Source organism: Augochlora pura, chromosome 3, assembly GCF_028453695.1.
Source record: "Augochlora pura isolate Apur16 chromosome 3, APUR_v2.2.1, whole genome shotgun sequence".
NCBI lineage: Eukaryota > Metazoa > Arthropoda > Insecta > Hymenoptera > Halictidae > Augochlora > Augochlora pura.
Window position 1 is genome coordinate 10811276 of NC_135774.1, and position 27101 is coordinate 10838376.

General features: G+C 40.9%; 1 protein-coding gene across 4 annotated transcripts in view; it reads right to left on the reverse strand.

The window, feature by feature from the left end:
* The window catches only part of Pdm3 (POU-domain protein pdm3), a 300629-nt gene that overhangs the window by 267410 nt on the left and 6118 nt on the right, over window positions 1-27101 (reverse strand). For all 4 annotated transcript variants that reach the window (XM_078176857.1, XM_078176856.1, XM_078176855.1 and 1 more), the window contains exon 2: window positions 5531-5826. In XM_078176857.1, coding sequence (XP_078032983.1) covers window positions 5531-5797 — 267 coding nt within the window. In that variant the 5' untranslated portion in view covers window positions 5798-5826. The remainder of the gene's footprint in view (window positions 1-5530; window positions 5827-27101) is intronic.

A 27101-nucleotide genomic window follows, 5' to 3' on the forward strand; every position in this document is an offset into this window, starting at 1 on the left:
CGTCCCCTTGGACACTCTATCGGTTTCGTTATAGAACGTTATTATCCGCGGGGAATTCGATGGACGCAAACCCGCTCGGCCGGCTGGTCACCAAGACCATTAACCCCTTAACGCGCGATATTTTTATGGCGCGCCCGTTCGCCAACTTCAAATGAATTTATAGAATTGCTACCGTATTTTATTATCAACCGCTGGAAGTGATACTGCGCGTGATCGAAGCCATGGAACAATGTCCGGAACCCTCCCGTTCTTTGTCTGTATTTTTTTTTTAGTAATGGATGCGTCTGATGCCTGGGATTATCGCCGGCGCGTTTCTTCGGCTGAGTTAGGACGATGAATGAAAATTTAGTATTATTTGGAGATGCATTTTTTGGAATATTATTTGGGTTAGGTCGTGGATATCTGTGCGAAGTTAAAATGTCTTGTATCGATCGTGGATGATTGGAGGCAGGTAGATGTTTCATTCTTTCTCTGATAATTTTAATTTGTTGAAATTGGTATCATCTCTCTTTTGGTATAAATGCGACAAATCCGCAGTATTTTTATCATATACTGCATAAGAGGTCTGTTGTACACGTTCAGGTATTTTGCAGATGTTACTTCGCCTTTCGTTGATAATTTTTCATTATTTCTTTTCTTACACTTTTAACAGTGAAGACAGTGCAATGATCTAATCAATTTGGATTTTGTAGTTTTTATTATGACCTCTTTCAATACTCTAACTTACTGTAATATTTCAGATGCTGATTTATAATTTCTTATCTTAATTTTTGTACAGTTTGTTTCTCTATAACGAAGATGTTTTATTTGCGAAGCAAAAGAGTCAAGAATTCAATGCAATCACCTTCGAAACATATTCACTACCGAGTTTATTTTTATATACATTGTAGGATTATATTTACATAGATTGTGGATCTGCATACAGTCGGTGATATTGAATAAAACTGCAGAAAAACGTGTTACATTAAAAAATGTAATAAAAAATCAGCGATCTATTTAGAACAATCTATCACGTTCACCCAAGTCCAACCAAAGAAAAATACTTTCCGATAATCTTGTCCACCGTACAATTAATTTCCCCCACAGTTCGCATATCGGAAGATCGCGAGTCACCATTACACGTCCGATACCAGTTGAAATAACAGATTCAGTCGCATCTTGATCCATTCCTAGTCAGAAGATCATGATTACCGTAGAACGGAAGTGGAAAATCATAGCTTCGAAGCCGGTGACGAAACAAAACAGTCGACATTTCCGAGTTGAAATTACTGTGGATACGATTACGATTGCGCGAGAAGCGTCGGAGAGAATGTTTCTTTTTTTTTTTTTACAAAATTCATGCGGCGGTCACGCGACCGTCCGAGAAGCAGAGCAAGCATGTCGCGCTTAGATCACCGACAAACGGTCAGATAATTCCGCGTTTACGATCTGAGTGAAAGATTCCCGGCCCGGCGTGGCTGCCATAAATATTAATTCAGCGCGTTACACGCAACTGAGCGTCGCTCCTACGGCGGCGCTGAGCGCGGCGCGGGACAAAAACGAAATCTGTAACGACGCGTGTAAACTGGTCCGCTTTCCCAGCCGGCGTCGATCGTAATAAACAATTATTATACGCGATAAATAAGATCGTCCCGGCGAAAAGAGAGATCAAAGGCGAGCTGACACGTTGATCTTTCTGATACAGATTACGGATTAATAAATGCTCGGTTCGACGGCGGCGGCGGTGTTGTCGGTGGTGGGGGTGGCTGGCTGCGAACCGTGATTAGACTTTACTCCGCTGCTGGAACGCGGAAGTCTTTCCCCGCTAACCGTTTATGCCGGATCCGCACATGAGGAATCGGCCACGGCGACGTTAACACGTTGATCACCGAACCGGTCACCGTCGAAACACACCTACCGCCAAATCCCGGCGATTTATTCAGGCGAGCGGAACATTGACGAGCGAAGTTTGCCGCGTTCGATGTTTGGTGCTGTTTCTGTTCGTCAATCACGAGCGGATCGACTTTATACAGCACCACTGTCTTTTATTGTGTTCGGAGAATAGCACGCGACGAAATAATCGTTGCTCGAAAACGGGATACTCGAACGAAACAAATTCACTCGACTAGTAATTTATAATAAGTATTCATATTTATCAATTTATTTATATTAGTAGTTGTAGATCGTGTACAACTTTGCATTGGATCAGCTACGATAATTAATAGTATGATTTAAATTCTAGAGACCGTCTAAATGACACAACAGGTATGGTAGAAATAATGATGTGATTCATATTCTATAGTAAAGGAAATACATCTGAGAAAATCGAGATTAGGTATAGAATTACAAAGAAAACAAAAAATACAGAGATCTAGGATAACTTGATACAGAGTTAAAATAAAAAATAAAATAATCGCAGTGTCGTGAATTAATATAATAAAACTCTAATGAGTATAGTGAGTTTCTGATGAATACAGTAAATCTCTCATGAATATAGTAAGTCTCGAATGAGTATAGTTGCGAAATTATGTTAAGCGATGCGCCTTCAGTTCTGTTCGAAAGAGTGTAATATAAGAGTTGAAAAAAATCGAAAGATGAAAGCATAATATTTCCAATAGAGGAAACGCGATCGTTCGTTTCGACCGAAGGACGAGTATGGACCCGGCCTTAGGCGAGTGTCGCACGGTCGCGACGCGTACCCGCAGCAAACTTTGACATTCTATCGGTAAGTATTCCCGATTTTCCCACGGGCCGAGATCGACTAACGGGAGCAGCCTTTTCGGGCGGTTTCTGTTAATAACCTAACAGCGTTCCGTGCGCGTTTAATGCTCGAACGGACATGTATGCGCCAAGTATGGTGATTAGATTGGCACAACGGCCACTTACGTGTACCCGCCGATAACGCCTTTGTCTCTTTTTCACCTCGCCGGAGCAACTGATATACACCAGTCGTAGAAAGCGACCGTATACAATCCCGTTGATTTACGGCGCGCTGAATTTTCCCGGTAAATCGTGTTCGATTATGCAACCACCGCGACCGGCGAATTGCGAAACCTGATGAAAATCCCAAATGAGAAACCCGTGTTTCTCTTCTATCTTGGTCTATTAGTTCGGCGCTGCTCTCAGGTGTGCTCGCGACAGCCCGCCGCCGCCGCCGCCATCGCCGTCGACAGGTGTAAAAATACGGGATATACTGTGCAACCGAACGAAAAGAGACGATTTAGATATCGCGTGATTTCTAACGGCGGGACACGTGATTTAGTTTCGTTCATAAATTCGTGACAACGGACAATTGTACCTCGTTGTGTCTATTAATGAACCGAATGCGAGCGAATCCTCGTTGGGCTATGTGAAAGATACAATCAGCTCAGTCAGAGACATGTATTTACGAAAAACTATATTTTAGTTTCACTCATTTTATTTTCACAAAATTATTTTCGCTCATTTTATTTTCACAAAATTATTTTCGCTCATTTTATTTTCACAAAAATTATTTTCATTAACATTAGTTACGCTTGCATGAATTATATTTACTTGACAAATTAGAAATGCAGAAATGTTACTGTTGCACAATCAAATTGTTCAAAATTTTAAGAATTGAAAATTCATTCATATTAGGTTTTTTAATTGACAGAATTCGTTGACAGTAGACAATTCATTATTTCTGACAGTATGAGAACACCTAATTCGAGAAACAAATTATTTTACAAAACAGTACCCATTTGGCACTAAGCAGGATATCTTATCTTACTCGTTGCTTCACTCAGATTACTTTTATAATATTGTATTACAATATTCTGTAATGTAGAACATTATGAATAAACTGTGAATTTTATACACTTATAGCAAAAATTACTGGCTAGAATATATTGTAAGAATATAAGACGAATTTAACTTGATTATGCTACTTCCAACTTATCAAAATTAAAATCAATATATTTTTACCTAATTTTTATTTAAAAAAAAAATTTCTGTGTTGCACAATGATCCACTATGTTACACAATAAATCTGACAGTGACAAATGCACAAGACCTAAATTCCCCAAAGAATTCGACCATTTCTACGGACAGTAATTTTTCTCGCCAAGAATACATCGTGCTTTCTCTGTCAGCATAACACAATCAAAGGAAGATTCACGCGAGCATGTTGTGCAATCCTCGAAGAAAGAATGGCCTGTACATTGACCCCATCCGTCCAACATGGAAGTCGTTCGACACGCTTTGTTTTGTACGTTAATCGTATACAGGTCAGAGAGACCATTGGCCGATTTAGGTTGGGACGCGGCGGCGGCAGCTACTTAACCAGACAATTGGCTGTCATTGACACACAAAACCGTTAGTAACGAGTATGACGATCGTCGTGAGCGATGGGCTTTCTTATTAATCATCTGGGGCGACCCGCGCGCCCGCTGGGGATCCTCCGCGCATAATTTGGTTATCATCTTAGGCCCCTGCCCCGTTTCGAAGCGTATCATGGACGACGGAGAGAGCTTCTTACACAGTCTCCAGGCCACTCAAATATGTCAAGAAAACATCCGCGAAATAATCAGGATATTGTACGACGGATTTGTCTGCTGTCATTTAGATGCACGGTCTTAATAGAGATATTTTAGATGACGTGAATAATTAATACATCGAGCGCCGACAATCGACCACTAAAATCCACGCATAGTTGAAATAATTTAATTAGTTAAAGCGAAACTAGAAAGTTAATATTTAGAATTATAATTTATTATATTATTAAAATGAATATTCAAGATTGGTCAGAAATTAATGTCACCCATAATTGGGTGACGCGGCGCTCGACGTGTTAACAGATGGAGTGGTTAATGAATAACATAAAAGTGAAGTGTTCACTTTTGAACAGTTGATTACAACTGATTTTAAATATTTTTCATAAACCACTGTTTCAGTAGATTGCGGATCTTTTTAATTCGAAACAAAATGAAATAAATTTTACGAAAAGGTTATCAGAGTCGAATGCAAATATTCGATGTTCTTACGTAGTCGACCGACATAGAAATTCGTCGATATTCATCAGTATAAAATCCTCAATGATACCTAATTTCTAGAGAATAATCGATCCTTCGTTATCAAAGTGACATAACGATAAAAAAGAAATAAGATGGAAAGATAAAAATCTTCGTAAATTCCTTTTTTAGAGCAACGATCTATAAAACGCACCATGTAAAAAACACGATTATTAAAATCCTAATTTTCATACATCATTTCATAAAAATTCGAATCAAAGATGTCTTTGTCAAACCGTCCGAAACATCATAAAAAGAATATTAAAAATATTGTTAGATTATAGATTTAACTTTCAGCTGAAATATATTATTGGACATTAAATTCGAATAGATATAAAAATCGGCAGAAGCCACGAAAGCCGCACGAAGATCCGCAGTCTCCCGGACGACAGTGGGTACGCCGAAATAATTAATCGGTCGATGAATCGACATTTCGGTCAAGGATGCGACTGTTCCCGGTTCGATTAGAACGAATCGAAAATCGATCAGGGTCAATAGATGATAGAGATTCATGGACTTACCTCGCTCTTGAGATTCAATGGCACGTCGCAGGGAGCGTCCAACTCGGCTTCCATTTTCACCTGATGAGACAGCATGCTGAGGCTGTGCCGGGGCGGTACGGCGGTCGCCAACATGTTGGGATGCTGCAGATGTTGAAGACGAGGTTGGAGATGGGGCTGGTGGTGATAAGGCGGCGACAATCGGGTGTTCAGAGTGCGAAGATCAGCTGGCGGGGAAGCGGGCGCAGCGGTACTGCTCTGTTCCTCCTCGGCCGAACCCTCCGCCATGTCAGTCTTGCATCCCGGGGACTCGTAATCTGCGAATCGACCAAAACTCTCTGAGGACCGATCTAATAGTTGAGATCGCTGCGTGCTCCGCCGCCCGGTAATTCCATAATGGCGGGAATATCATTTGTCTCCGCGCGTCCGGTGACGTGGAACCACGAATAATTCGTGTTTACCGGCGCCCCTTTCACACGCCGTCTACGGTACTATCTCCGTAGCGCGCCAAAAAATTCTGCAACTTAACCCTTTACTCTCAAACGGTAACTCTGAAGCATCACCCTTTTTCTATCGTATTCCAAAATAATCTTTGCACTAATAAATCTTGGATTTAAAAAATTCATACAAGTGGTACAATTACTATGAATCGCAAGAATCAATTACTATGAATCGCAAGAATCAATTACGTATGCATAAAACGCACTTTGTTATATAAAATGGAAATGCTATAAGCCAGAGAAATTATTCCAGGTTTACAGTTAGAATGGCTTCGAGTGCAAAGGGTTAACTGATAGAAAGGTCTGTTAACTGTTAATAACTCTTCCACCGTAACGAGAAGAGGCTTTTCAGCCTTGGGAATTATTTCTGCTCCTATCGCGAAAGATATGGTAATTAGTCTTGGATAGAATTATTCTATGGAACTTTACGAGCATTTAACGCTAGGCTACTAATTTTTTAATTTACGACCATTCCGATCGCGAGGATACATTTATGAATTATTCATTCGACAGATGTGACCGCTTGCGGAAAATATTGCGATAACACTCGTTAAAAATTTGAATAAATGTTATATTACTTTCAGAAATTAATGCATCTAGTTCTTTTTAAAACCATGTAGTGTTAATTATTTAGACAGGTTTAAGAACATTGAGGCGTTTCGAGGAGTGTCAGCGAAAATTGCGAATGTCTCTCGATCTGTTTAATCATCTTTTAAACATACTTCGATGTTTATAATATTGCAAAAAAATATATTGTTATATTTGGTAGAGTTTTGATTGTTGGAACAGTTTTTCCAGTCGACGCAGGATAAATTTTCAAAGTATAATTTCATTTAAAGTCCAAAAACAGCTGCTCGATTTTTCAAGAACGCTCGAGCTTTCATAAATATATTGATGAAAGTATTGAAAAATAAAAATTCGTATTCTTCGACTAGCGAGCATTTTACGACCGGTCGTTAATGTTCACGCCGAAAGCAATTACCGGCGTGAACGTCGAACTTATTTAAACAAAGCGCCGGGTTTCCTCGCGCGCATGAATGACCATTCCGAAAACCGATTTGCGCTCCGCGGAATTCTTGTGCGTGTTAGCTCGCGAGCCAAAGGGTTAAGGAGAATTCTGGTCAACGGCCTGCGGAGGAATTAATTTGCTTAAGTATTTTGTAACGTAAACCGCTGTAACAGGCTGACGCGTTACAAGCATCTGCCGGGGAACCCGCGGCGGTCAATTGGAAAAATTGGGCCCGTCGTTGCCTAATCCGGTGATTTAATAAACATTTTAATCATTCGCGCAGCAATCTCCGAAGTGGCCCCGGTCACGCTGCTCGACGAATATTACACGCTCGGAATCGTAGAAACGAATCGTGCCGAACAACGAGAACAGAGGAGAAAAACACCGCGCGCAGGATTAATGAGAAAACGTAATTGCGTTTCAGCGTGTCGCGGGAACGATGATGTCGTAAAAATGATGAAAGTCCTTTAAAACGAAAAATACGCCCGGCCACGATTATTTTCTAATTTCACCGCCGTATAATGAACCATCGATCCTGCTCAGAAAATAAGCGATATCTGCCTCTTTTTTCCTGTTGATCGCGCGAGATTACCTTTAATCGTTCTACCACAGAACGAGAGGGGGAGAGAGGGAGTGAGAAAAAAAGAGAACGAGCCGGCATCGATAAGATCCGAAATCGTCCCTGGCCTGGCCGAGAGAGGGACTTGAAAGGGCGCAGGCGACACGCATAAACGCGATACTAATTAAACCGCGGGACTCCCGCCAGCCGTATCGAAGCGTCGTGCGTGCAGCTGTTAAGAATGCAGACAGTGGAAATTAGAAGGAGGCCCGTTCATCTTCCGACATCAAAGCAAAAACATTTGGCCGATGGGATCAGCAAAGAAGCGAAAATGGCGCGGGGGGGGCAAAGCCGTCACGCGGCATCGAGAATAAAATCGGGTATCGCCGCTCATCTTACCAGACACCTCGCATTTATCCGGCTAATTATTTTTATCCGGCCGGCTCGTTCGGAAGAGATTCCGCCTTTGTCCCCTAAACGACGACAGGCACATCGGAGTTCGCGTTCGCTCGCTTAACGAATGTACCAACAGTTTTATATTGTCGTACATTAATTTACCGTTTCATTTCAATTCTAACAAAGGAAATTGTGATTTGGTTTTCTTACGGGTTCCATCAAAGATTGGATCCAATGAAATTTTAGTGGAAGGTGCATGCTGCAAAGTTAATATTAACGCGAGCCTTTTTTTATCAATTTCGATCAGGAATGATACCAGATTTCTTATTTTTTATTTTAAAATTGTTCAAGTTAGAAAGGTTTATTTTATGGATGAAATAGTGAAAAATGTAAATAAATTCGGTCTTGTCATTTTTATAGAGCAATATATGCTAATAATTAGTTCAAGGTAGACTTAATGATGATAGGAATTTTTGCGAACTAAATAGAATGCAACTTTTAAATATACTATCAATTACTGAGGCAGTAATTTTGTGAATCGTAAGAAATTTCAAATATCATACTACCACTATTAAAATAAATATAAATTCATTATTTTTTAGATATTCCTGGCATAATCGAACTTTTCGCAACATATAAATATGCTTGCTCGATAATCTAATTTACGTAATCTAATTTACTGTTTGTAAGGAACAAACAGTTCTCACGCAAGAGAATCTAAAGAATACAGAACTGAGAAATAAATTACCTTAAAAATTGTAAAAAATATAAAACTTTATACGAGGTAAAAACTTATTATTAAACGTAAATAGTAATATAATTCAGAGGATTAAGTAACGGCCGCATTAATGAACAAATATTTGACTTAATCGCTCGATGGCTGACGCAGGCCACCGAAAGAACATGCTAATCGAAAAATAAGCGGCTTCATTTGCCGGTATTCCCGCCGGCAATTTCTTCTGCAACTAGACCGTGGCAAATTCGCGAGTTACAGAGACCAGGTTCATCAAATAGAAGCAGATGATCGATTTTCAGAGATTTTCGCGTAGCCTTGACACCGTTGCGATTCCGCAGGCGCCGAACAAAAAGGCCGGTTCCCATTCCTATCCTAATATTTATAAGGAAGCCGTAGATTCTGGATTTCCTCGGACTCTCGGTACGATCCAAGGGCAACGAAGTCACCGGCCCGTCGCGACGGGGCTCCACGCCGATCGGGCACACACACGAATTTCCCTTCCGGCCGACGAAAAGAAGAGAAGACCGTGGTAGCCGAAAGGCGGGCCGGTCGGTCGGTGGAAGACGAGGCCGGCAGAGGAATCCATCGTCGAAGCCCCGCGGATCCGTGTACTTGGTGAACGCAACTAACAACATCTGCTTCTATTTTTGCGCTGGCCCGAGTCCAGCGCTTTACTTTTTTAAAAGCCGTGCGCCTATGACGAACGGCTGGATGGATCATCGAGCGGAAGACCGGGGCAGAGAGAAACGAGCCGGTTATTCTGGACAAATTATTGTCAAAGGGCGGGAGCGCACCTTCCTCTGGCCGCCAGCTACTTTGTTCCTCATAAAAGCGGTTTTATAATGGTCGCCGCGCAAATGTTTCTCGCCGGGGTTTTTAAAACGCCGAGCGTGAGCGAGCGGAGGAGCGGCGCGAGGAGCGAGCGAGCGAGCGCGCGCCCGCGCACACGCGGCCCTCTCTCTCTCTCTCTCCCCCCGTCGCAAAAAGAAGTCGCCGGCGGGTGGTTCCGGAGACACACGGTTCACGGCTGTGAACATTGGGTTTTGACACGGCGTTACACGGGCCGGCGTCGTAATTGCCGCGGTTTTTTAGACCGCTCTCTGGTGTAACAGTTCGGAAAATGCCCGGCGGGTTATCGGCGGCCGATCCGTCGCCGAGGATCCACGGTAATTCGACGACGATTTTGTCAAAGCTGAGGTTGCTCACTGGCTGCGGAACCTTTTTGCCGGAGTTTTGTAATACGAAAATGCACCGGCAAGACCCCCCGGCCGCTTTGAACCTAAGCCTGTGGGACGGGGCGCGCGCTCCTGTACACGTACTCGACGCGCTGCGATGTATGCATCGGCCGCCACGTTTTCACGAGACCAAGCTGTCTCGTTTCGCGGCCGCGGTCGTCTTCGTTGTTTTCTGCGGCTGGTTCGACTGGCCGAGATTTAAGGTTTGTTTTAAGCGTTTTAAGCGTTCTGAGAAGGTTTGGATTGCGGAGGTGGCCGTTTTGCGTTAAAAGAAGGAAGTATCGCGAGACAGAGAATGAAGGCTCGAAGGATAATTTCGTCGAAGAAAGTTATTAGTAAAAGGAGAGAAAAATTATGGAAGCAATAAGGTAAAAATTATGAGCGGAAATATTATTAACACTTTAAATATCGGTGGTATTCTTGTAACGAAGATCAGTATTTACTAAAATATTATTCAAATAATTTGATGAATTATTTAGATTGTTATAGTGCGACTACTTCTTCCGAAATTTATATTTAAAACAAAATTATTGGATCCCATCCTAAAAATCCTAATAATAAATTCACGGTGAACAGAATGTCCAGATATGGAAATATAGATCATTAACAAACGAATAGGAAGATTAATGGAAAATTAATCAAATTTTTGAATCGGACAGGACAATCATTAACAAAACTAGAGAAAAATTGTTACGATATGATGGAAATATTTAACAAGACAACAAGATAATAAAAGGACAATTATTAACAGAAGTAGGGACATGTTAAAAGAAGAAGATAGAAAATAATAAAAAGAAAAAAAGGTTTTGGAAAAAAGATAAAAAATATGGAAAGCAAAAACGAAAAAATATTTGAAAAGCAAAAAAGTAACATTATAAAGAGAAGAGAAAGATTATTAAGGAGAGAAAAGAAACATTATTGCGAACTACAAAAAAAAGATTAACACAAAAGAGAAAACTTATAAGAAAGATAAAAAAAATTATGAAGTGCAGAATAGAAAAGTTATTTAAACAAGACTTAAATTTTAAAGAGAAGAAAAGAAAAATTAAAAAGTATACGAAAAACATCATCGAAAGAAATAACATATAAGCATAGTGAAACAGTAAAAAATGGGATAATTAATGTCAAATTAATTCCGTGGCCGACCGAATCGGCAAGTAGTGGCTGATGCAGCACAGACGGAATAGCGTCGCCTCGAAAATAATCGAAGAAAGGAGATCGCCCGTACGGCATTTAGAACCGTGATCGAGGGTCTTCTAGTTTGGCGGACGGTCCTCCGTCGATCGTGGCCCAGGATTTTTCCGTTTGCGGTCGTTAATTTCCGTCGGGATGGTATTAATCGCTCTAGGGCCACGTCCGTGAAATTACTAGACGCTTTAACCACCGGCTGTCCGATCCGAATTCGTCCGCAACGATTATTATATCGCGTTCTGAGCAATAATGCCGGTTATTCCGAAAGCTGGCCAATTAGCATCGTCGATTTGGATGGTTTAATGAGAGTGCGGTTTCATTAGCGTACCCTGGCCTCGGCCCCCCTCCCCCCTTCCCTCCCCCTAACAGGCTCCCCCGCTGTAACCGGTGATACGTGAAACGGAAGAAGAATATCTGGCACGAAGCCGCGACGAAGAAATCAGGCTTGTGATTATATTCCGTCCGTCGATCGTGCGAGTGTCATTGAGCATTAATATTTGAAAATTGCTATGTTCGCGCGGGAGCACGGCCTTCGGGAGGCGTCGCGTTTCCGCGCCGGCTATAGCGAGAGGATCAATCATCGCCTGGATCCCTAAATAACCTTCCGCCTTGGCGATTACGAACGTCAATGCGTCGACGCATAATGCCACGTTCGGATTCGCGTAAGATTGCGCCGTTCGAAGACAGTGTAATTGTTGTAATACATCGGCGCGCGATCGAACGACGACGGTCTTCCTTTTTTTTCTTCTTGCTGCCACTCGTGAGAATCTTCTTTGTCGTTAATAACAGGCAATATCGAACAATAGCTGCTCAAAATACCAATCCATTTTGCATGACACGAGTAAGCTCAAATTTATTTAAATCTTATACAGTTCCCAGGTACGCTACTCGCTGCAATAATATAATTTATTCAATCAATACTCACAAAAGCGTTCTTATACATTTTATAATTAGTAAATGTGAAACCGGTCATGTGATTGTCTCTTGGTGTTGAGAACGCGTTACATTTTCTGCATAAATTTTTCTGAAAAATAATTGAATAGAAACAAGCGCACGTTGTGCCTCGTGATGAAAATGATTTTTTTTTTAAATAATATTTTCGCGAGCATGCTTTCGCAGAGATCGACGATAGAGAATATTAATGCCCCCGGGGGCGTTTGTATATTAATTTACCAAGGTTAAATAAGGATTGATATTTTGCCGGAATAATTAGCCCGGGACAAGATTGTTGCACACGATTACTGTGCGCATTGCCATGAAATATGTTGTACACGGACAACTTCCATAGGGTAATAAAGTTAATTCTAGAGCAGAAGCAATATTGCCGGTGGGCGTGGCCCATGCGAAAAAACATTGTTATTTAAGTTGAGTCTTCGTAGACTGTTACAAACTTATAAATAGCGTAAGAGACCCGCGAGTGGGATGATAGATTACCGTTATTAAACTCGCCCTGACAACGATACCTGGCGCGGTATTATTTATTTTGTACCCTAATTAGATGTAAATTGATAGTTGGAAGACAATACGATTAATGGAGCAGATAACATCGTGCCGTCGCCAATGTTTATTACAAGTAGAAACAAGCGAATAATAGCCGGACACGCGAACTGGTTGCTGGAATATACGCATCCGTGACAAATTTTGTTAAATTACACGTGATCGTAATGCATAGTTCACGAAAGAAAACTGGGATTATGACAACGCCACTATATATTTTAAATTCATTTCTCGTCGTGGCTACCATGGTTATGGGTATCCAGTTATCAATTTATTGACACTTAGTCTATTGAATCCATTATAATTTCCATGTATAATGGATCCTTATAAAAAATCCAAATTTACGAATCAATTGCAACAGCGAATAAAAACTTGTTTTTCGTTTCATACTTTATTGTTTTAGTTGTTTTATACTTTAAGTACCATAAATGTGAAGAACGCAAAGTTTATAGTTGGTGTATCGTAACTATAGTAAAGTAAGTATGGCAAAGTTTCTAGCTAGTAAAATAAATGATAAATTACTACTTTATTTTTGCAATGAGAGCTAAGAGGCTCAAACCATGTACATAAGTTTGTTATTGGTATAAAATAACCTATAATAATGTGAGTTTGCAAAAAGATCCACAATTTTCTTAATAAGCAAAAAAATTAAACTTAAAAGGTGCTAGGTCCACAAATAAACCCTTCAGAAGATTTTATAAAATATCTAACCTTGAATATCAACGTCATACTATAAAAATAGCCTATAAGACAGCCTCTTCATAAAGTCCAACTCAGGAGAATCTCAATGCACAATTAAACCTAAGCAATTTTTTAAACGTGCCTAAGCTCCAACATCGTGATCAGAATAGTTTAGACAATTTCCTAAAAATATCTGCGCTAGCGTTACTTGATCGAACCAAGAGAATAACCTCTAAGACATTGAGAGCTTGCAGAAAATTCAACTCTGACGAATTTCACTACAAAATTAACCTTTATAAAACAAATTATTTAAAAAATGTCTAACATGCAGTGTCGCAATCAGAATAGTTCAGCAACTTTTCTAAAACCGGTCCAAGCTGTAGCATCCCGCTGGAAGCCACAAATTAGTCTCTAAGAAAGTGATCGTCTTAAGAAATTTGATTAACCCCTTCAGCAAATTTCCCTGAGTGTTAAACTAAGATCCAGCAAGCGTATTTTCCAAAATCGCCTAAGCAGCGTGGTCTCTCAACGGATTCGAAGACAGTACGGGCCCCTCAGAAATCGGAAACACTCGCAAATGACAATCGGCGGGCCTCTGTTCCGTCAGAAAACCGTCCTCGGGTCCGATCTTCCCACAGGGCGGCGAGTATCCGCTTTCACCGGGTGCATCCTGGCATGTCTCCTCGAGCGATAATTGCCGGCGGGATCACCCGGTGAAAGTCCGCGTAATCGAATACGCAATTAAAACACCGGGGACCATTGATACGAGGATCGCTCGAGTGTCTAGGGAGGCAATTAAAACGCGTGCATTATGCGACGCGCCGTCACCGGGCGGACGCGAGCGTTCCCTGTCTCTCCCTGATCAGACGTTTAACCACTGAAAGGAAAGCCGAACGAGCCAGAAAGCGAGAACGATAAAGAGAGAGAGATGACCCAGGAGAGCGAGAGACAAATGGAAACAAGAGAAAGAGATAGATAAAGATAGGGAAAGAGATAGATAAAGATAGAGAAGGAGATAGATAAATATAAAGAAAGAGATAGATAAATATAGAGAAAGAGATAGATAAAGATAGAGAGAGATAGGGAGGGGAGGGCAGAGAGAAAGAGAGAGGGTAGATACTCGTCTCCTGATGTGTCTCTTACCACTCGTCTCGTCCGGCCGTCTTGTTCGTTTTCTCGATATTTCTCGTCCCGGCCCCGGGCCACGTATCGTGTTTTCACATTATCAACGGTACCGGGCATCATCGCGATACTTAAAAGGAAGAGGATCGCGAAAAGGCAGCGGGGTTAGGAGGGGGCCTTAGGGGGGCAGAGGCAACGTCAGCGACGCCGGCAGCCCAGCAGCGTACAATTAAGGGGGTTGATTGATGTTAATTCAAAGGGTAATTAAGAATGTTGCGCATAAAAATCCGGTAATTTATGGTCATTGGGGATAATTATATGTTGACCAGCTTGTAATTGCAAGCGCTCCGTGGCCTACAACACCGTGGCGCATAAGCGCCCGGGAATTGCGGGTAGCTCCTTCGGACAGGCCACGTTTGTGTGAACCAACCGTGGGCCACTCTCTCTCTCTCTCTCTCTCTCTACTTCCGTCTCTCTCCTGTTCTCGTCCTCTTCACCGCTCTCCTTGCCTTGCTTCCTTAGTGTGTGCGTGTGGGTGGGATATACGGTCTCAGATCGCAGCTTATTATAGGGGCTAGTAGATAAGGTGGGTTTAGAAACAACCGTGCGCCGGCAGCTAGTTTCTACATAGTCTTAGCCAGTCTCTGTCTAACTCTACCGGCCACTGCCATCCACGTCTCTCTCTCTATCTTTCTCTCTCTCTCTCTCTCTCTCTCTCTCTCTCTCCCTCCCTCTTCATCTATCTATCTCTCTTTCTCTCACGTCCTAGCTGCCTAGTTGCCCCGGGGCCACGGCGACGAGGTGCGTGTAAACCGCCCAAAGTCCCGGCCACGATTTATGAGGCCGATCCGTGGCCGGCAATACGATTTCTGAGTTTTCGGCCCGGTCCAGTTCGACGCGAAAACGCGATCCGTTTCTGACCATGCGAAACGACCACCGACACTATAAATAAACCGGTAGATGATCGCCATATGGCCGCGCATGCCGGACCGGCGAATGCCCGCTTCTTCTCAGCGGACAGGATATCCTAGTTCTTAACGACGAGTTCGGATCATTGGGATTGCTTCTGAGGTATTCAGATTTTAGGTTCGAGACATTTGATTTTAGGGGTTGCCTGGAACAGATTTTCAGGATGGGAATTGTCTTCGAGCGTTGATGGAACATGGCAAGAAGGAGGATCTAGATTTATGTGTTGACAAATTTTAGGCGAGGGTCGCCTTGGATCTAGATTAGATACCTTGGTATAGGTCAAGATTTTGGTCCTGAAATGCTCCACTTGCTACGATAATAATATTTATTTGATTAGGGGAAGATAGTCCCTGTATTAAAATATTATGACAATATATCGCAGAAGCAGAATATTAAAAAGAAGTCAAGAAAAAGAATAAGAGGTGATACAGTAGAAGCTAAAGAAAATTTTCTATTTGTGACCTGATGTAGTCTGCACTATAAATAAGAATAGTGAAATCAAAATTAGATTATACGCAATATTTATTATAACGCCTCCGTATCTCTACACTTGAGAGGAAACGAATAATCAAGATTTTGATTTTTTTTTTAAATTTATTTTAAAAGATACATAAACTTCTACGAGATAAAAAAAGCACAGTCAAGATTTTCGTTCATAAAAGTTTCATTTTTGGAACAATATAGATCTACACTAGATAAAAGAAGGATAATCAACATTTTAATCTAGATAATACTTTATTTCAATCACTTGATTAACTATATTAACAAAAAATTAATATTTTATTCCGTAAAATAACTGTTTTAAAGAATTGCTGAGCCTAGATTTCGTCTGCGAATAGCTGGCCCTACAGAGCACTTGCCGTAGCTCCACTGATGCCGGGAGCCGCGAAGTCACGCCCACTTAGAGCACTCTGGAAGGGAGGATGATATATAGCCTTCGAAGGCCGGTTATGGGATAGGAAGATTGAAAGTATCTTTTTTCTCTGACGTCTTTTGCTTCAAAACGTTGTCCCCGAGGGAATTTAGAACATTTGTTGCCTGTGCCTGATCTAGATTGAACCTTAGGGGCGTGTACGAAACCGCTCTAACAGTTGGAGGAACAGGTTTTATTTATTTCTGTTCTAGCTCTGGAGTTTATTTGCTCCAGCAGTTTGGGGAACTGCTCTTTATGGTCGAATGAGGGACTTGAGGTTCATTCAATATTTACAGAAGATATTGTTTAATAAATACATCAAAGATAGCAATTAAAATATAAATTAAATATAGCTCGTTTGTAGGTCTAACATGTAGCGTCATCAAGTCAATTTTTATTAGGCATTCTGTAGAAGTACTTTCGTTTCATAATAATTTTAATAAGTTAAGAATAATATCTCGTGATCTTGCAAAAATATTATTGGTCTTTCGTAGCAATTTTTAAGGAGACAATTTTTTTTCATAGAGAATTTAGAAGGATTTGGACACTTTATAATCTGAAAATATTGACCACCATTGCAGAATGAAATTTTAATAACTTTCAACTGTTATAACTAGTTCTTATCAAGACTTATATTATCAATTGCATATGTAATAGAACTTGTATGTTCAACATTAATTCTATTAGTCAATGATAATCATCAATTCTAATAGTCAACGATCCACCTAAAATTCTTAACAGAAGGATCCCCATAAGATTAAAACCAATGGCAAGTGTCTAATCGAAAGAACGAAGCTCCTCAAAGTTCCATTATCATTTACACTTGTACTCTATAAAATCACTTAACAACATTTTCCTATAAAGCGACGAATACTTGTCTAGGGAATAATATCCCTATGCAATTATATAAGACGTTAAATGTACGAAGAAAATCGATTAAAAGTATCGCAGCGTAATTTCATGGCTTCGCCGTCGACATCTGCGTAAGGTACATAAGGGCGAAAAGGTGTGTACCTTTAGTCAAATTGCGGTTTAATAGAAACAGCCGGCGACCGGTGCGGTCGAGACAAGAAATATCCGGGCTCGGCGCACAGTTTTTCAATTTCATTGTTCGCGGATCTTAATTCATAGTAATCAACCCGTTCGATTACAGCGAAATGAGACGGTGTACTCGCTGTACATTGTTGGATTCCCTCGAGTGTTCGCGGCGCGGAAAGCGTCCCATTATTGTTCTGGCTCACGGCAGTCTTTAATAAAGTTTACCACTTTTATTGGAAATTATGGTGTTCCGTCGCGGACGAACAGCTGTTACCGGCCATGCTAATTTCACCGTTGCTCGCCGGTCATTTTTGTTACGTTTTAATCGGGTTTATCCAGGAATCGACGTTGGGGTGTTTAGGGCACGACAAAGGACATGCTCGAAAGGGTAGCACGTGCACTACGACGGCGCAGAACAGTGCAACAAATTGATGGCGTATTTTTTTGGTAATTTATGTGCACGGGCTCCGGGGCGGAGCCGCGATCTTTCGTGAGAACCGTCTAGCCCTGCATTTACACGGAATTTGTAATGCCCATTTGTAATAGACCACCGCCGAATCTCCCGTACGTACGCGTATCCAAATTTTACTTCATTTCTGAAAAATTCAGTGTGATTCAGCGGGAGCTCATTTGTACGTTAATATTTTTTCGCGAGGCATTCATAATTCATTGCACGCTTAAATTGCGCGCACCATTTGCCCGACTTCCGTTGTAATATTTAAACAATTTTTCAACGGTGGCTTGCACCGTAATTATTACATCTGCACCGCATCCCGATGCTTATTTCCTGAGCTGAGATTATTTTTAATACGCCCGTACTTGCGTGTATTGCACGTGAGGCGCGCGAGTCAATTACTGTGCCCTGTCAGCAGTCTTCAGGAGAAACACACAATTGAAATAACATTTCTTAAGCACTTAAAGATAGGTTTAACAACGTCCATCTTTCGTATATTCAATTTTAACATATATATATATAATTAATGGAATTTATGTAGAAAAATTTGACATGTCTTGTACGAGAATTGTAAAATTAATTATGCTCGAGGGTAAAACAATGCATAGTGATTATCTGTCCCACAGTAACTGGCTCCACTGCGCTACGAGATAAATACTGGTTTCATCGTTCACGTGGTTCTGCTTAAGGACCGACGGTAATCACAGGGACTAGAAATTAATAATTAAGCGAAAAGGGATCACGGAGTCAACGGTGATTCACCACGACATACGAAAGCAGGAGCGGGCCGATCGTTCTCCGCGAATGATCGAAATCCGCAGACAGTTGAAAAGCGATCTCGAATTGTTAGACGAAGGCTCAAGGCCGGCCGTGCGGGGTTAAAAGGAAAAAAGAAAAGGTGAAAGAGAGAGGACGAGCGAAAGTGGAAGAAGAAGAAGAAGGTAGCAGGGGCAACCCTCCTACTTGAAACACGGCCAATAAAATGATCCCAGCGGGACCAGTTGGCAACCGCCCATCGCGACATTGTCCTTGTCCAACTCCTTCTTTCGTTCGCCTCCTTTTTTTCTTTCTTTTTCTTTTTTGCTTCTCGTCACGATCCCGTAATCAATCGAGCGCGGTCTAATGGCAACGTATAATCGCGGCTTTGTGGCGCCTAGTTGCGCTCATAATGCTAAAGAGAACGATGCAGAAAAGAAGCTTCGAGGCCGCGGTTGCACAGATTCGTGTCGAGCGGTGACAAAAGACGTCCTGGTATACCCCCCCGCTGGCTCATTGTTTTTGGCTCTCGCGTGGTCATTAGACCGTCGATCTTTATGCCCGCCAACCATTTTCGTGGATTCCATCGAGGAGGGAAGCGGAATCGGGGAAGAATTAATTTCACCAATTTGGCGATTTCCGACGATCGAAACGAAACTGTGATTAACTCTTTCTTCGAAGTTTTGTTTCGCTGCATGCTCCGCGCATTTGCATGCGCCCTGGATACATTAAATTCGGGGTCTACAGATTTCCGTGCACGATAACGGGAAAAAGTAGAAGTTGACCGGATTTTCGGGGCTGCGAAAACTTTGAGGTGTGATTAATGTTGGACCGTGCGCCTTCTTTTTCTGGGATGCTTTCTGCTTTTTTTTCTTTGCATGAGTTGTTCGGGGATCTGAAGTTCTTGCTGCTGAAATTTTTGAAACTAAATCATTTTATGAACTTTTATTAGTTCTAATAGTTGCTGAGTAACAATACCTGAAACTATCGGAATAAAGGCATACTTTCGAAGTACCAAGAACATAAGATAATGCGTTTTATGTACACAGATGTAAAGCTCCAAACTTCTGCAACAACGCAGTAGTGAAATTATTGACAAACAGAGCTAACATCTGATTACTTTTAACCTTTAAAAATCGCATAAAGAACTTACATGTTGCATAGTAAATCACAGATGTACTGCTAGCCCTTGCAGGTAAGTCAAGTTTTAGTTATTTTTAAACCGAAAGTTGCGCAAGTCAAATTTAGGTAGTAAAGAAAAGTCGTAGTGCAGTACCATATCTTCAAGAACACATAGGTGCAGCAATTTACGATGCAATTTATCTAAAATCAACGAGATGGATCTCTAAAGCCGATTGCAAACAACAATTTAAAGTTCTGTAAATTTTCAAGCCTAAAATTGTGTAAAATAAATTCAATTTTTCGTGTAAAACAAATTCAACAATTCCAAAAAAACTGTGATTCAATTCTAAGTCTTTAGCGTCTTCAAAGTGCACCATCTTGTAATGCAATTTATTAGAAATTAATCGTGAAAATAGATCGAAAAGAAAATAGCTCAAACTCCTGTTAATCTTCAACCATAGAGATACATAAAACAAGTTCAACTGTCCAAGAAAAGTCGCAATCCAATTCCAAGCTTTCAGCAACACCAAAGTGCATCATTTCCTAATGCAATATATCAAAAATCGACAAAGTGGACTTTGCAATCAAATCACATAAAAAACGATCTAAACTCCTAATTTTCAACCCTAGAATCGTATAAAATAAATTCAAATTCTCAAGAGAAATAATAGTTCAGTTAGAAGTCCTCAAGTATTCACAAAATGCTTGTAATGCAATTTATAAATTCTTGTAATGCAATTTATCAAAAATCGACAAAGTGAAATCTTGACAAACAGATCGTGAAAAAACAATCGAAATCCCGTCTAATTTTGAATCTCAAAATTACTTCAAATAGATACAACTTCTCAAGAGAAATGGCAGCCTAATCCCTAGTCCTCACCATCCACGAAGTGCATCATCTTCTACATCAATCTATAGCAAAATCGACTTGATAAGATCTTGAAAACCGATCGAAAGACGCTCGGGCGGAGCGTCGCCGCCGTTTGCCGTAGCGGCGCGGGTTCCTCCCTCGAGGGACGGTTCAGTATCGAGTGATTCGAATTAATCTTTAACGCACGTACGTACGTAAGCGCGGCGGCTAAGTGCCAGCCGAGGTAATGGTCGTTTCGTGCGATACCATTCCGTCAGAAATCCGAGGGGCTTTGTCCCGAGTCACGGAACGCGAGGATTAAACCGAACAGCGGCCCGTTAATGCGACTCTGCGAACGCCTCGCCGAGGATACACCAATCCGCGGACGGGTGTGCGTAACGCAACGGACCTTCGATCTCGCTCGACTCCTCCATAAATCGGCTCCGAAGGCATCGGAAATCGCCGTTCCACCGTGGCTTCCGTGATCGCACGGCTTCCGGATCTTTATGCAAATGCGATCCGGACTCACCCGTTAATATTCGCGCAACTCTTCGGAACCTCGGACACCCATCGAGGGACTGTTTTGGTTTCGTAACTTACAAGAAATCGATCTCTTTTTCACGTTATCTTAACCATGACACCCTTTAGCAAGTTTTCCTGTATATATAATTATTTATTATTTATATAGTATTTGGAACTAGAAATAGATTAGTGGACTGAGTATTTTTATGCAAAATAGAAATTTAAATAGAAATAAAAATATTAGAAATATTAGAAATAGGAGTAAGTTAGAAGTTGTATCCTTTTTTAATTATTTTGATAGGTCAAAGGTAGTGTGCCGGCATTATTAAATGTTTTTAATCTTCATTGTTTCTAATTTTTATTTCGAATACCTTCCTCTCTGCTTATTTTACGAAAACATTTACAATGCATGTTATATTTAATTTATATGTAATAAGTAATATTGTATTCATTTTATAAACAATATATTTCAATGGGTAAAATACAGTTCTCCTAGAATTTATGTATAAAACCAGTCTTAGAATTTATAAGAGTAGTAATATAATATATGTGTGTGTGTATAGTAGTAGTAAACTTAGGTTCGAAAAATATGCGACTTGTTCAGTGAATACTTAAGCTGAATACTTGTTAAAATATTCACAGCTGAACACAATTCCAGTTTATAGTTACAGCTGCTTTCAAAAATGTAATATAAAATATGATGAAAAACACTAGCTAAAAGCTAGAAAAACACTAAAAAAAATGAGAAAAAATACAAATTCACCGTAAAAATTGTTATAAAAATTAATTAAAGGCGAACATTTTAATAGTTATATTTTTGCAATTATATTCGCTTGATCTAAGGCTGTTCTTGTTAAATAAAATCGTGGCGGAGCCTGAGACCATAAAGGACCTCGCCGGCCTCGCGCGGTCCTAAAAATTTCAAGTAAAAATACTTGCGTCGTTTCTTTTGGGAAATAATTAGATGGAGGAGCGAAGGGGTTGTGGAAACGGCTCCCGTATGAAAATTCGCCGTGAAATATAGAAAATATGACGCGCGGCGCGGCGGCGTCCACGGAGACGCAGGAAGAATATTTCATGTTTTACGGCGCCGGGCGTCGTTGGGGTTGCGCCGTACAAAAAAAGTGTCAGACCGCCGGCTAAATCAGAGCGTGAGTGCATTAAACTCCGAATTACCACAAATAGAACTTTAACCGCACATGCCCATTATAATGGGTACCCCCTGCTGAAGATGTATTTACGTACTAAACCGCCTTCGCGGCTCACGCTGAGTCGTTTGGAATTAACATCTGGCCCAAAAACGGGCTCTGTGTGCTCGGTTCATTGGACCCCCTCTTCTTCCACGCTCTCCCTCGCAACCCTCTCTCCCCCCCCCCCTCCTCCGCCGCCGCTCTCTTACTAACACTCCCTCCACCCCCTTCTTACCCCCTCGTCGCCCGTTGAAACAGGATTAACCGTCGAATCGCTGGAGCACTTCCACTTATCGGTCGATCGAGCCGGAAAACATAATCGTTTCTTTATTTTCTTTCAAGTGAAACTCAATACACTTGCTCGAGAACGAACTCGTTCAACACTTTTATGGATCGGTGATTTTTTAGTGCTCCCCATGCCCTCTGTTCGACATGTATATTACTGCTGCGCAGATGACTATCCGGGCTGCCGCAGCAGCCGCCGGGTTGTTCTGAAAAATTTAGTACATTCTCGACGGGATTCCTTTTTTTTTTTTGTTGTTGTTGCGAAGAGATACCACACTCTTTTGGTACGAACGTCCTTCATGTTTTTGGGCAGCGGTTATTTACGGGTTGCGAAAATTAGTTCGACGTATTTTTAGATCGCGGAGAAATTGTTTTCCGAACTTTGTTTGTTACGGTGCGGGACGCTGTCGAGGAAGTTCCGGCGTCCCATTGGCGTGCGAACTTTTATTAAGTATTTTTATTCTTTGGGTAATAAAGCGATTTTTAGTTCAGCAAGCGATTGATTTTTAGGTATATGATGTGTATTTGTTACAAAATGGATGGATAGAAAATACAGAAAATCAGATGAGTTTATATTTAGTTGAAATATTGGACCCTTTCGTTCGACAATTTTTAACTTGAATTAAAGTGCTTTTACTTTGTCAGACTTGGGTGAGACATCCGCTGTCCATTTACACTTGAATTATACTATTATCGTTTATTTAAGTAACTAAAGCATGGTTCAAAAATTAATAAGTAGAGGCATAATGTCACCAAACGTCTAGTGCGTAAAGATCTGCAAGAAGACATTTTACAACAACTATTACAAGCTAAGGGTAGTAGATCTATTTACGGCAATCAATTCCCGTACCTTTGGTTTGTCTTCGAGCATCATTATTTTTATATTCATCAAAGAATACATATTAAATATTTGTACTAAAAAATAAATGAAATAAAAGAGAAACTAAAAATGAGAAGAGTAGAAATAAGAATAAGAATAGAAATAACAATAAAATAGAATCTAACAGAAGAAAACGAAACGAGGGCACAGCGAATTGGTCACCCCATACTAACCGTCTCGCCTGCTCTGTTATGCCGAGCCATACCGTCGCAAGTTTGTTCATCGAACTAAGGAAGGCCTTGACTTTCCTCCGACAGGATCGTTCGTATCGCATGTCGGGCCGTTCTCCAAAGAATCGAGAGTCTTCCGGGACAGTTTCCGACCGGTGGTCGCGGCGAGAAGAGCAGATCTGAATGGGGCGACGGCGGCACGGAAATCTCGGGTGTGCTTTTACACGCAAATTAGGTCTATTAGGAGCATCGAGCGTACAAAAACACTCGTGCCGTGGCATCGCTCTGTGTCCCCTCCCCGTATGCGTGAGCCTCTTCGTCCCGGTTACGCACGTGCGTGCTTCTTTATGAATTATTAGAATTAATGACACCGCACGCATCGCTTCGCGCCACGGGGCGTCACGTCGTTCAATTGCGACGCACGGACACAGGGATCTCCAGGCTCAAAGGAACGAGGACTTTCAACGGGCAAAGGGTTCGCCAACGTTCTGTTCTGCGTCTGCACTGTAAACTGATTCGAGAGGCTAATTCTCTGATACGGGATCCGCTGCGTCCGAGACCGCTATTTATAATGCCATTTTCGAAGCCTCGACGACTTTAGATCGGCATCGACTGATATATTTTGTGAAACGAAAAATCACATTTTGTTGCATAAATATTTTTTTAACGGGTAAGTAGCTGACGATTTTTAGAGGTTCGGCGATTTTAAGAAATTTTTTTCTGCGAGAATTATTTGCCTATAAAACTACAATAAATAATATATCTTAGTATATTTACAATATATATATTAAAATGAATATATTATATATTTGTATAATATTATATGAGTATATTTACACTGTACTGTTTATTGTGGACGTGCAACTTATATATATAATAACAAGACTTCTATACAATATTTTTAATACCCCTATAGTGTTCCTAAAGAATACAATAACCTTATTCGTGTTACAATTTATATCTAAAGAAGTCTGCCTCCAATTTGATACTGAAAAGAAATATATTTCAATTGAACCAATCTGTGAACATTGGTGCAGTTTTACCATTGCAAAAATAATTATAAAAGTGAAGATTACCTAAGAATCGATTCATACTATTGGAAGTTTCAGTTTTAATTCATGAATAAATACGAAGATATTCGATTCTTCTGTATCAGACTGTATTACAAATTTGTATATATTTATTTATCAGTACTGTAAACCAGATCGTTTATTTAACAAATGCAGTGCTATATATTTTTGATACACTTTGATATACTAAAATTAGTTAGGCAACGCATTCAGAAAACACTGTAGACGACATTAATCCTAAACGTAGCTGTAGCAATTTACATTCATGAAACAATGACATGTCGCAATCATTTTCTACAAGCTTTCTACAATTAACTTCGACCTAAATCATACACTTATACATATATAAAAATAAATATAAAAATTTATATTCCGAAACATCGTTTTGTATAATTAATTTAGGTTATGTTCTAGTTTGAAAAGTCTCGTCTCGCTAATTCGCTGGTGGAACGCTGAAAATCCGCAGTACGGTTGCTCCGATGTCGCATTATGTCGAAGAATTGGCGAGCGAAAGGCACGCGTGGGCGATTAAGAAGCGATAGGACGAAGCGGTAGGGCTCGAGCACACGGTGTAACACAGTGGGAAACACTCGATTCACATTTGATGCTCGAAGACGGTGGCGTAACTTGCTTAGCGGCGGTGATTCCGTGAGTCGATAATCGATGGAGGGCGCCGGATGGAAAATAGAGAAGCAAGGCTACAAAGCGAGCTGGAAGTGGGTAAGTTGTCGAGCGAAATGTTATCGCGCGCCGGATCGTCGGCAGGGGTTGAATCGGGTAAAAGGGAGCTGCTGAATGGGGCTGCAAACGGGGGTTGACGAGCCGAGGGAAAACGGTGAACAGAGACGGAGGAGGATAAACGCCGAGGAACGAGGAGAAACGTGGAGCGGGATTTAAGAAGGGGAAAGGCATCGATTACTTTCCTTGACCTGGACAATATCCGCGTTTCCGCCTCTGTTACTCGCGGTCCCATTTTTCATCTTTGCTTTCCCAACTCTTTCCCAACTTTCTTTTTGTCGGGCTATTACGGCCGCAGCGCGCTCGCGCTTGTTTCCATACGGTTTTCTCTTAACACGCCGTGTACATTTCGACGCCGTTTATAAATATTTCATGGCACGGTCGCTGACGATTTGTGCAAATTTTTTTACATGTTTCATTAAGCTCCGGATTCTGTTTCCGAATCATCACCTTGTAGCCAAATGACTTGTTTCCAAGATGTTATTTATGGATTGTCGAAATGACGATGGTTTTGTGGAAAACGATTGACTAAACGCGATCTTGTAATTTTTTTAAGATAAGAAGAACACTTTTAATACTCGGCACGTTTACTGTGATAAGACTATTACTGCAAATATCAATAAAACATGACATGTATGTATGCGTGTGAGAGAGAGAGAGAGATAGAAAGAGATTGTTTTATCGCGAACATGGTTTAAATGTCAATTAGCGAGCGTGGGAGAGTGTGTTGTAACTTGAGATGCGAGATACTCTGATGGATGAATGAAAATGCATGGAGTAACAAAGATAATCGAACGTGAATCAATGGTTTGTTATTATAATATCTGTATAGCACTATTATTATTAAAATCTGTTGAATAAATATTTCTTGTTAATGTGTATTTGAATCCAAAGTAAAAATGTTATTTAATTATTTATTTCTTGACAAGCAATTAAAATGTTCCCAAGTTTCATTAATTCTACTGAGAAAGTGTTGTAAAAATATAAAATGTAAAATAATATAAAAACATACTCGAAAACATTTGATAAATAAAGTTATAATCGATTCTAAAGTATACTCTTAGAAGTTGTATCTTTCTCAAGAAAGTTGGACCTCTTTTATTCTTTTATAATATTTATCTGTGAAGAATAAGATAAAATATGTATTACCCGATCAAAATAAAGTTAATTATTTCCGGAAACAAACCAAAGGCGCAGCAATTGGTCATCCCACAGTATCCGACTTGACTGCCCTAATCAATGATAAAGAAATGCTAATCCACGTAGCTGAGCAAGAAATCGCAACACAAAGGGTTAAATCGTAGTGCAAAGAGTTAAATCGCGAGGCAAGAATCACTTGACAGTAAACGTTCCTGACACGGTGTCAAAATGTCATGGTAGGGGTCGAGAAGGGGACGTAGCATGGGGTAAGAAAGCCAGCATTCCAGTTTTCTTTCTATCGCGAGTCGAGTGGTTCCTTTGGGATTTTCCGGCTTCGACTCTCCATCAACCTGTCCTCTCTCCTCTCTCTCCCTCTCCCTCTTCCTCTTTCCCTATGGCTTCCGTCTCCGTCGACCAACCTCCAGCTCGCTATTCTCTCTTTCACCGGGCTCGCCGCGGTCCCGAGGCGGCAAGCAAAGAACTCTCTCTCTCCCCTACCGTGCCGGTAGCTCGCACTGATCTTCTACCCTCGACACCGTTTCCCGTCCACCGTGCCACCCCCGAGTCCT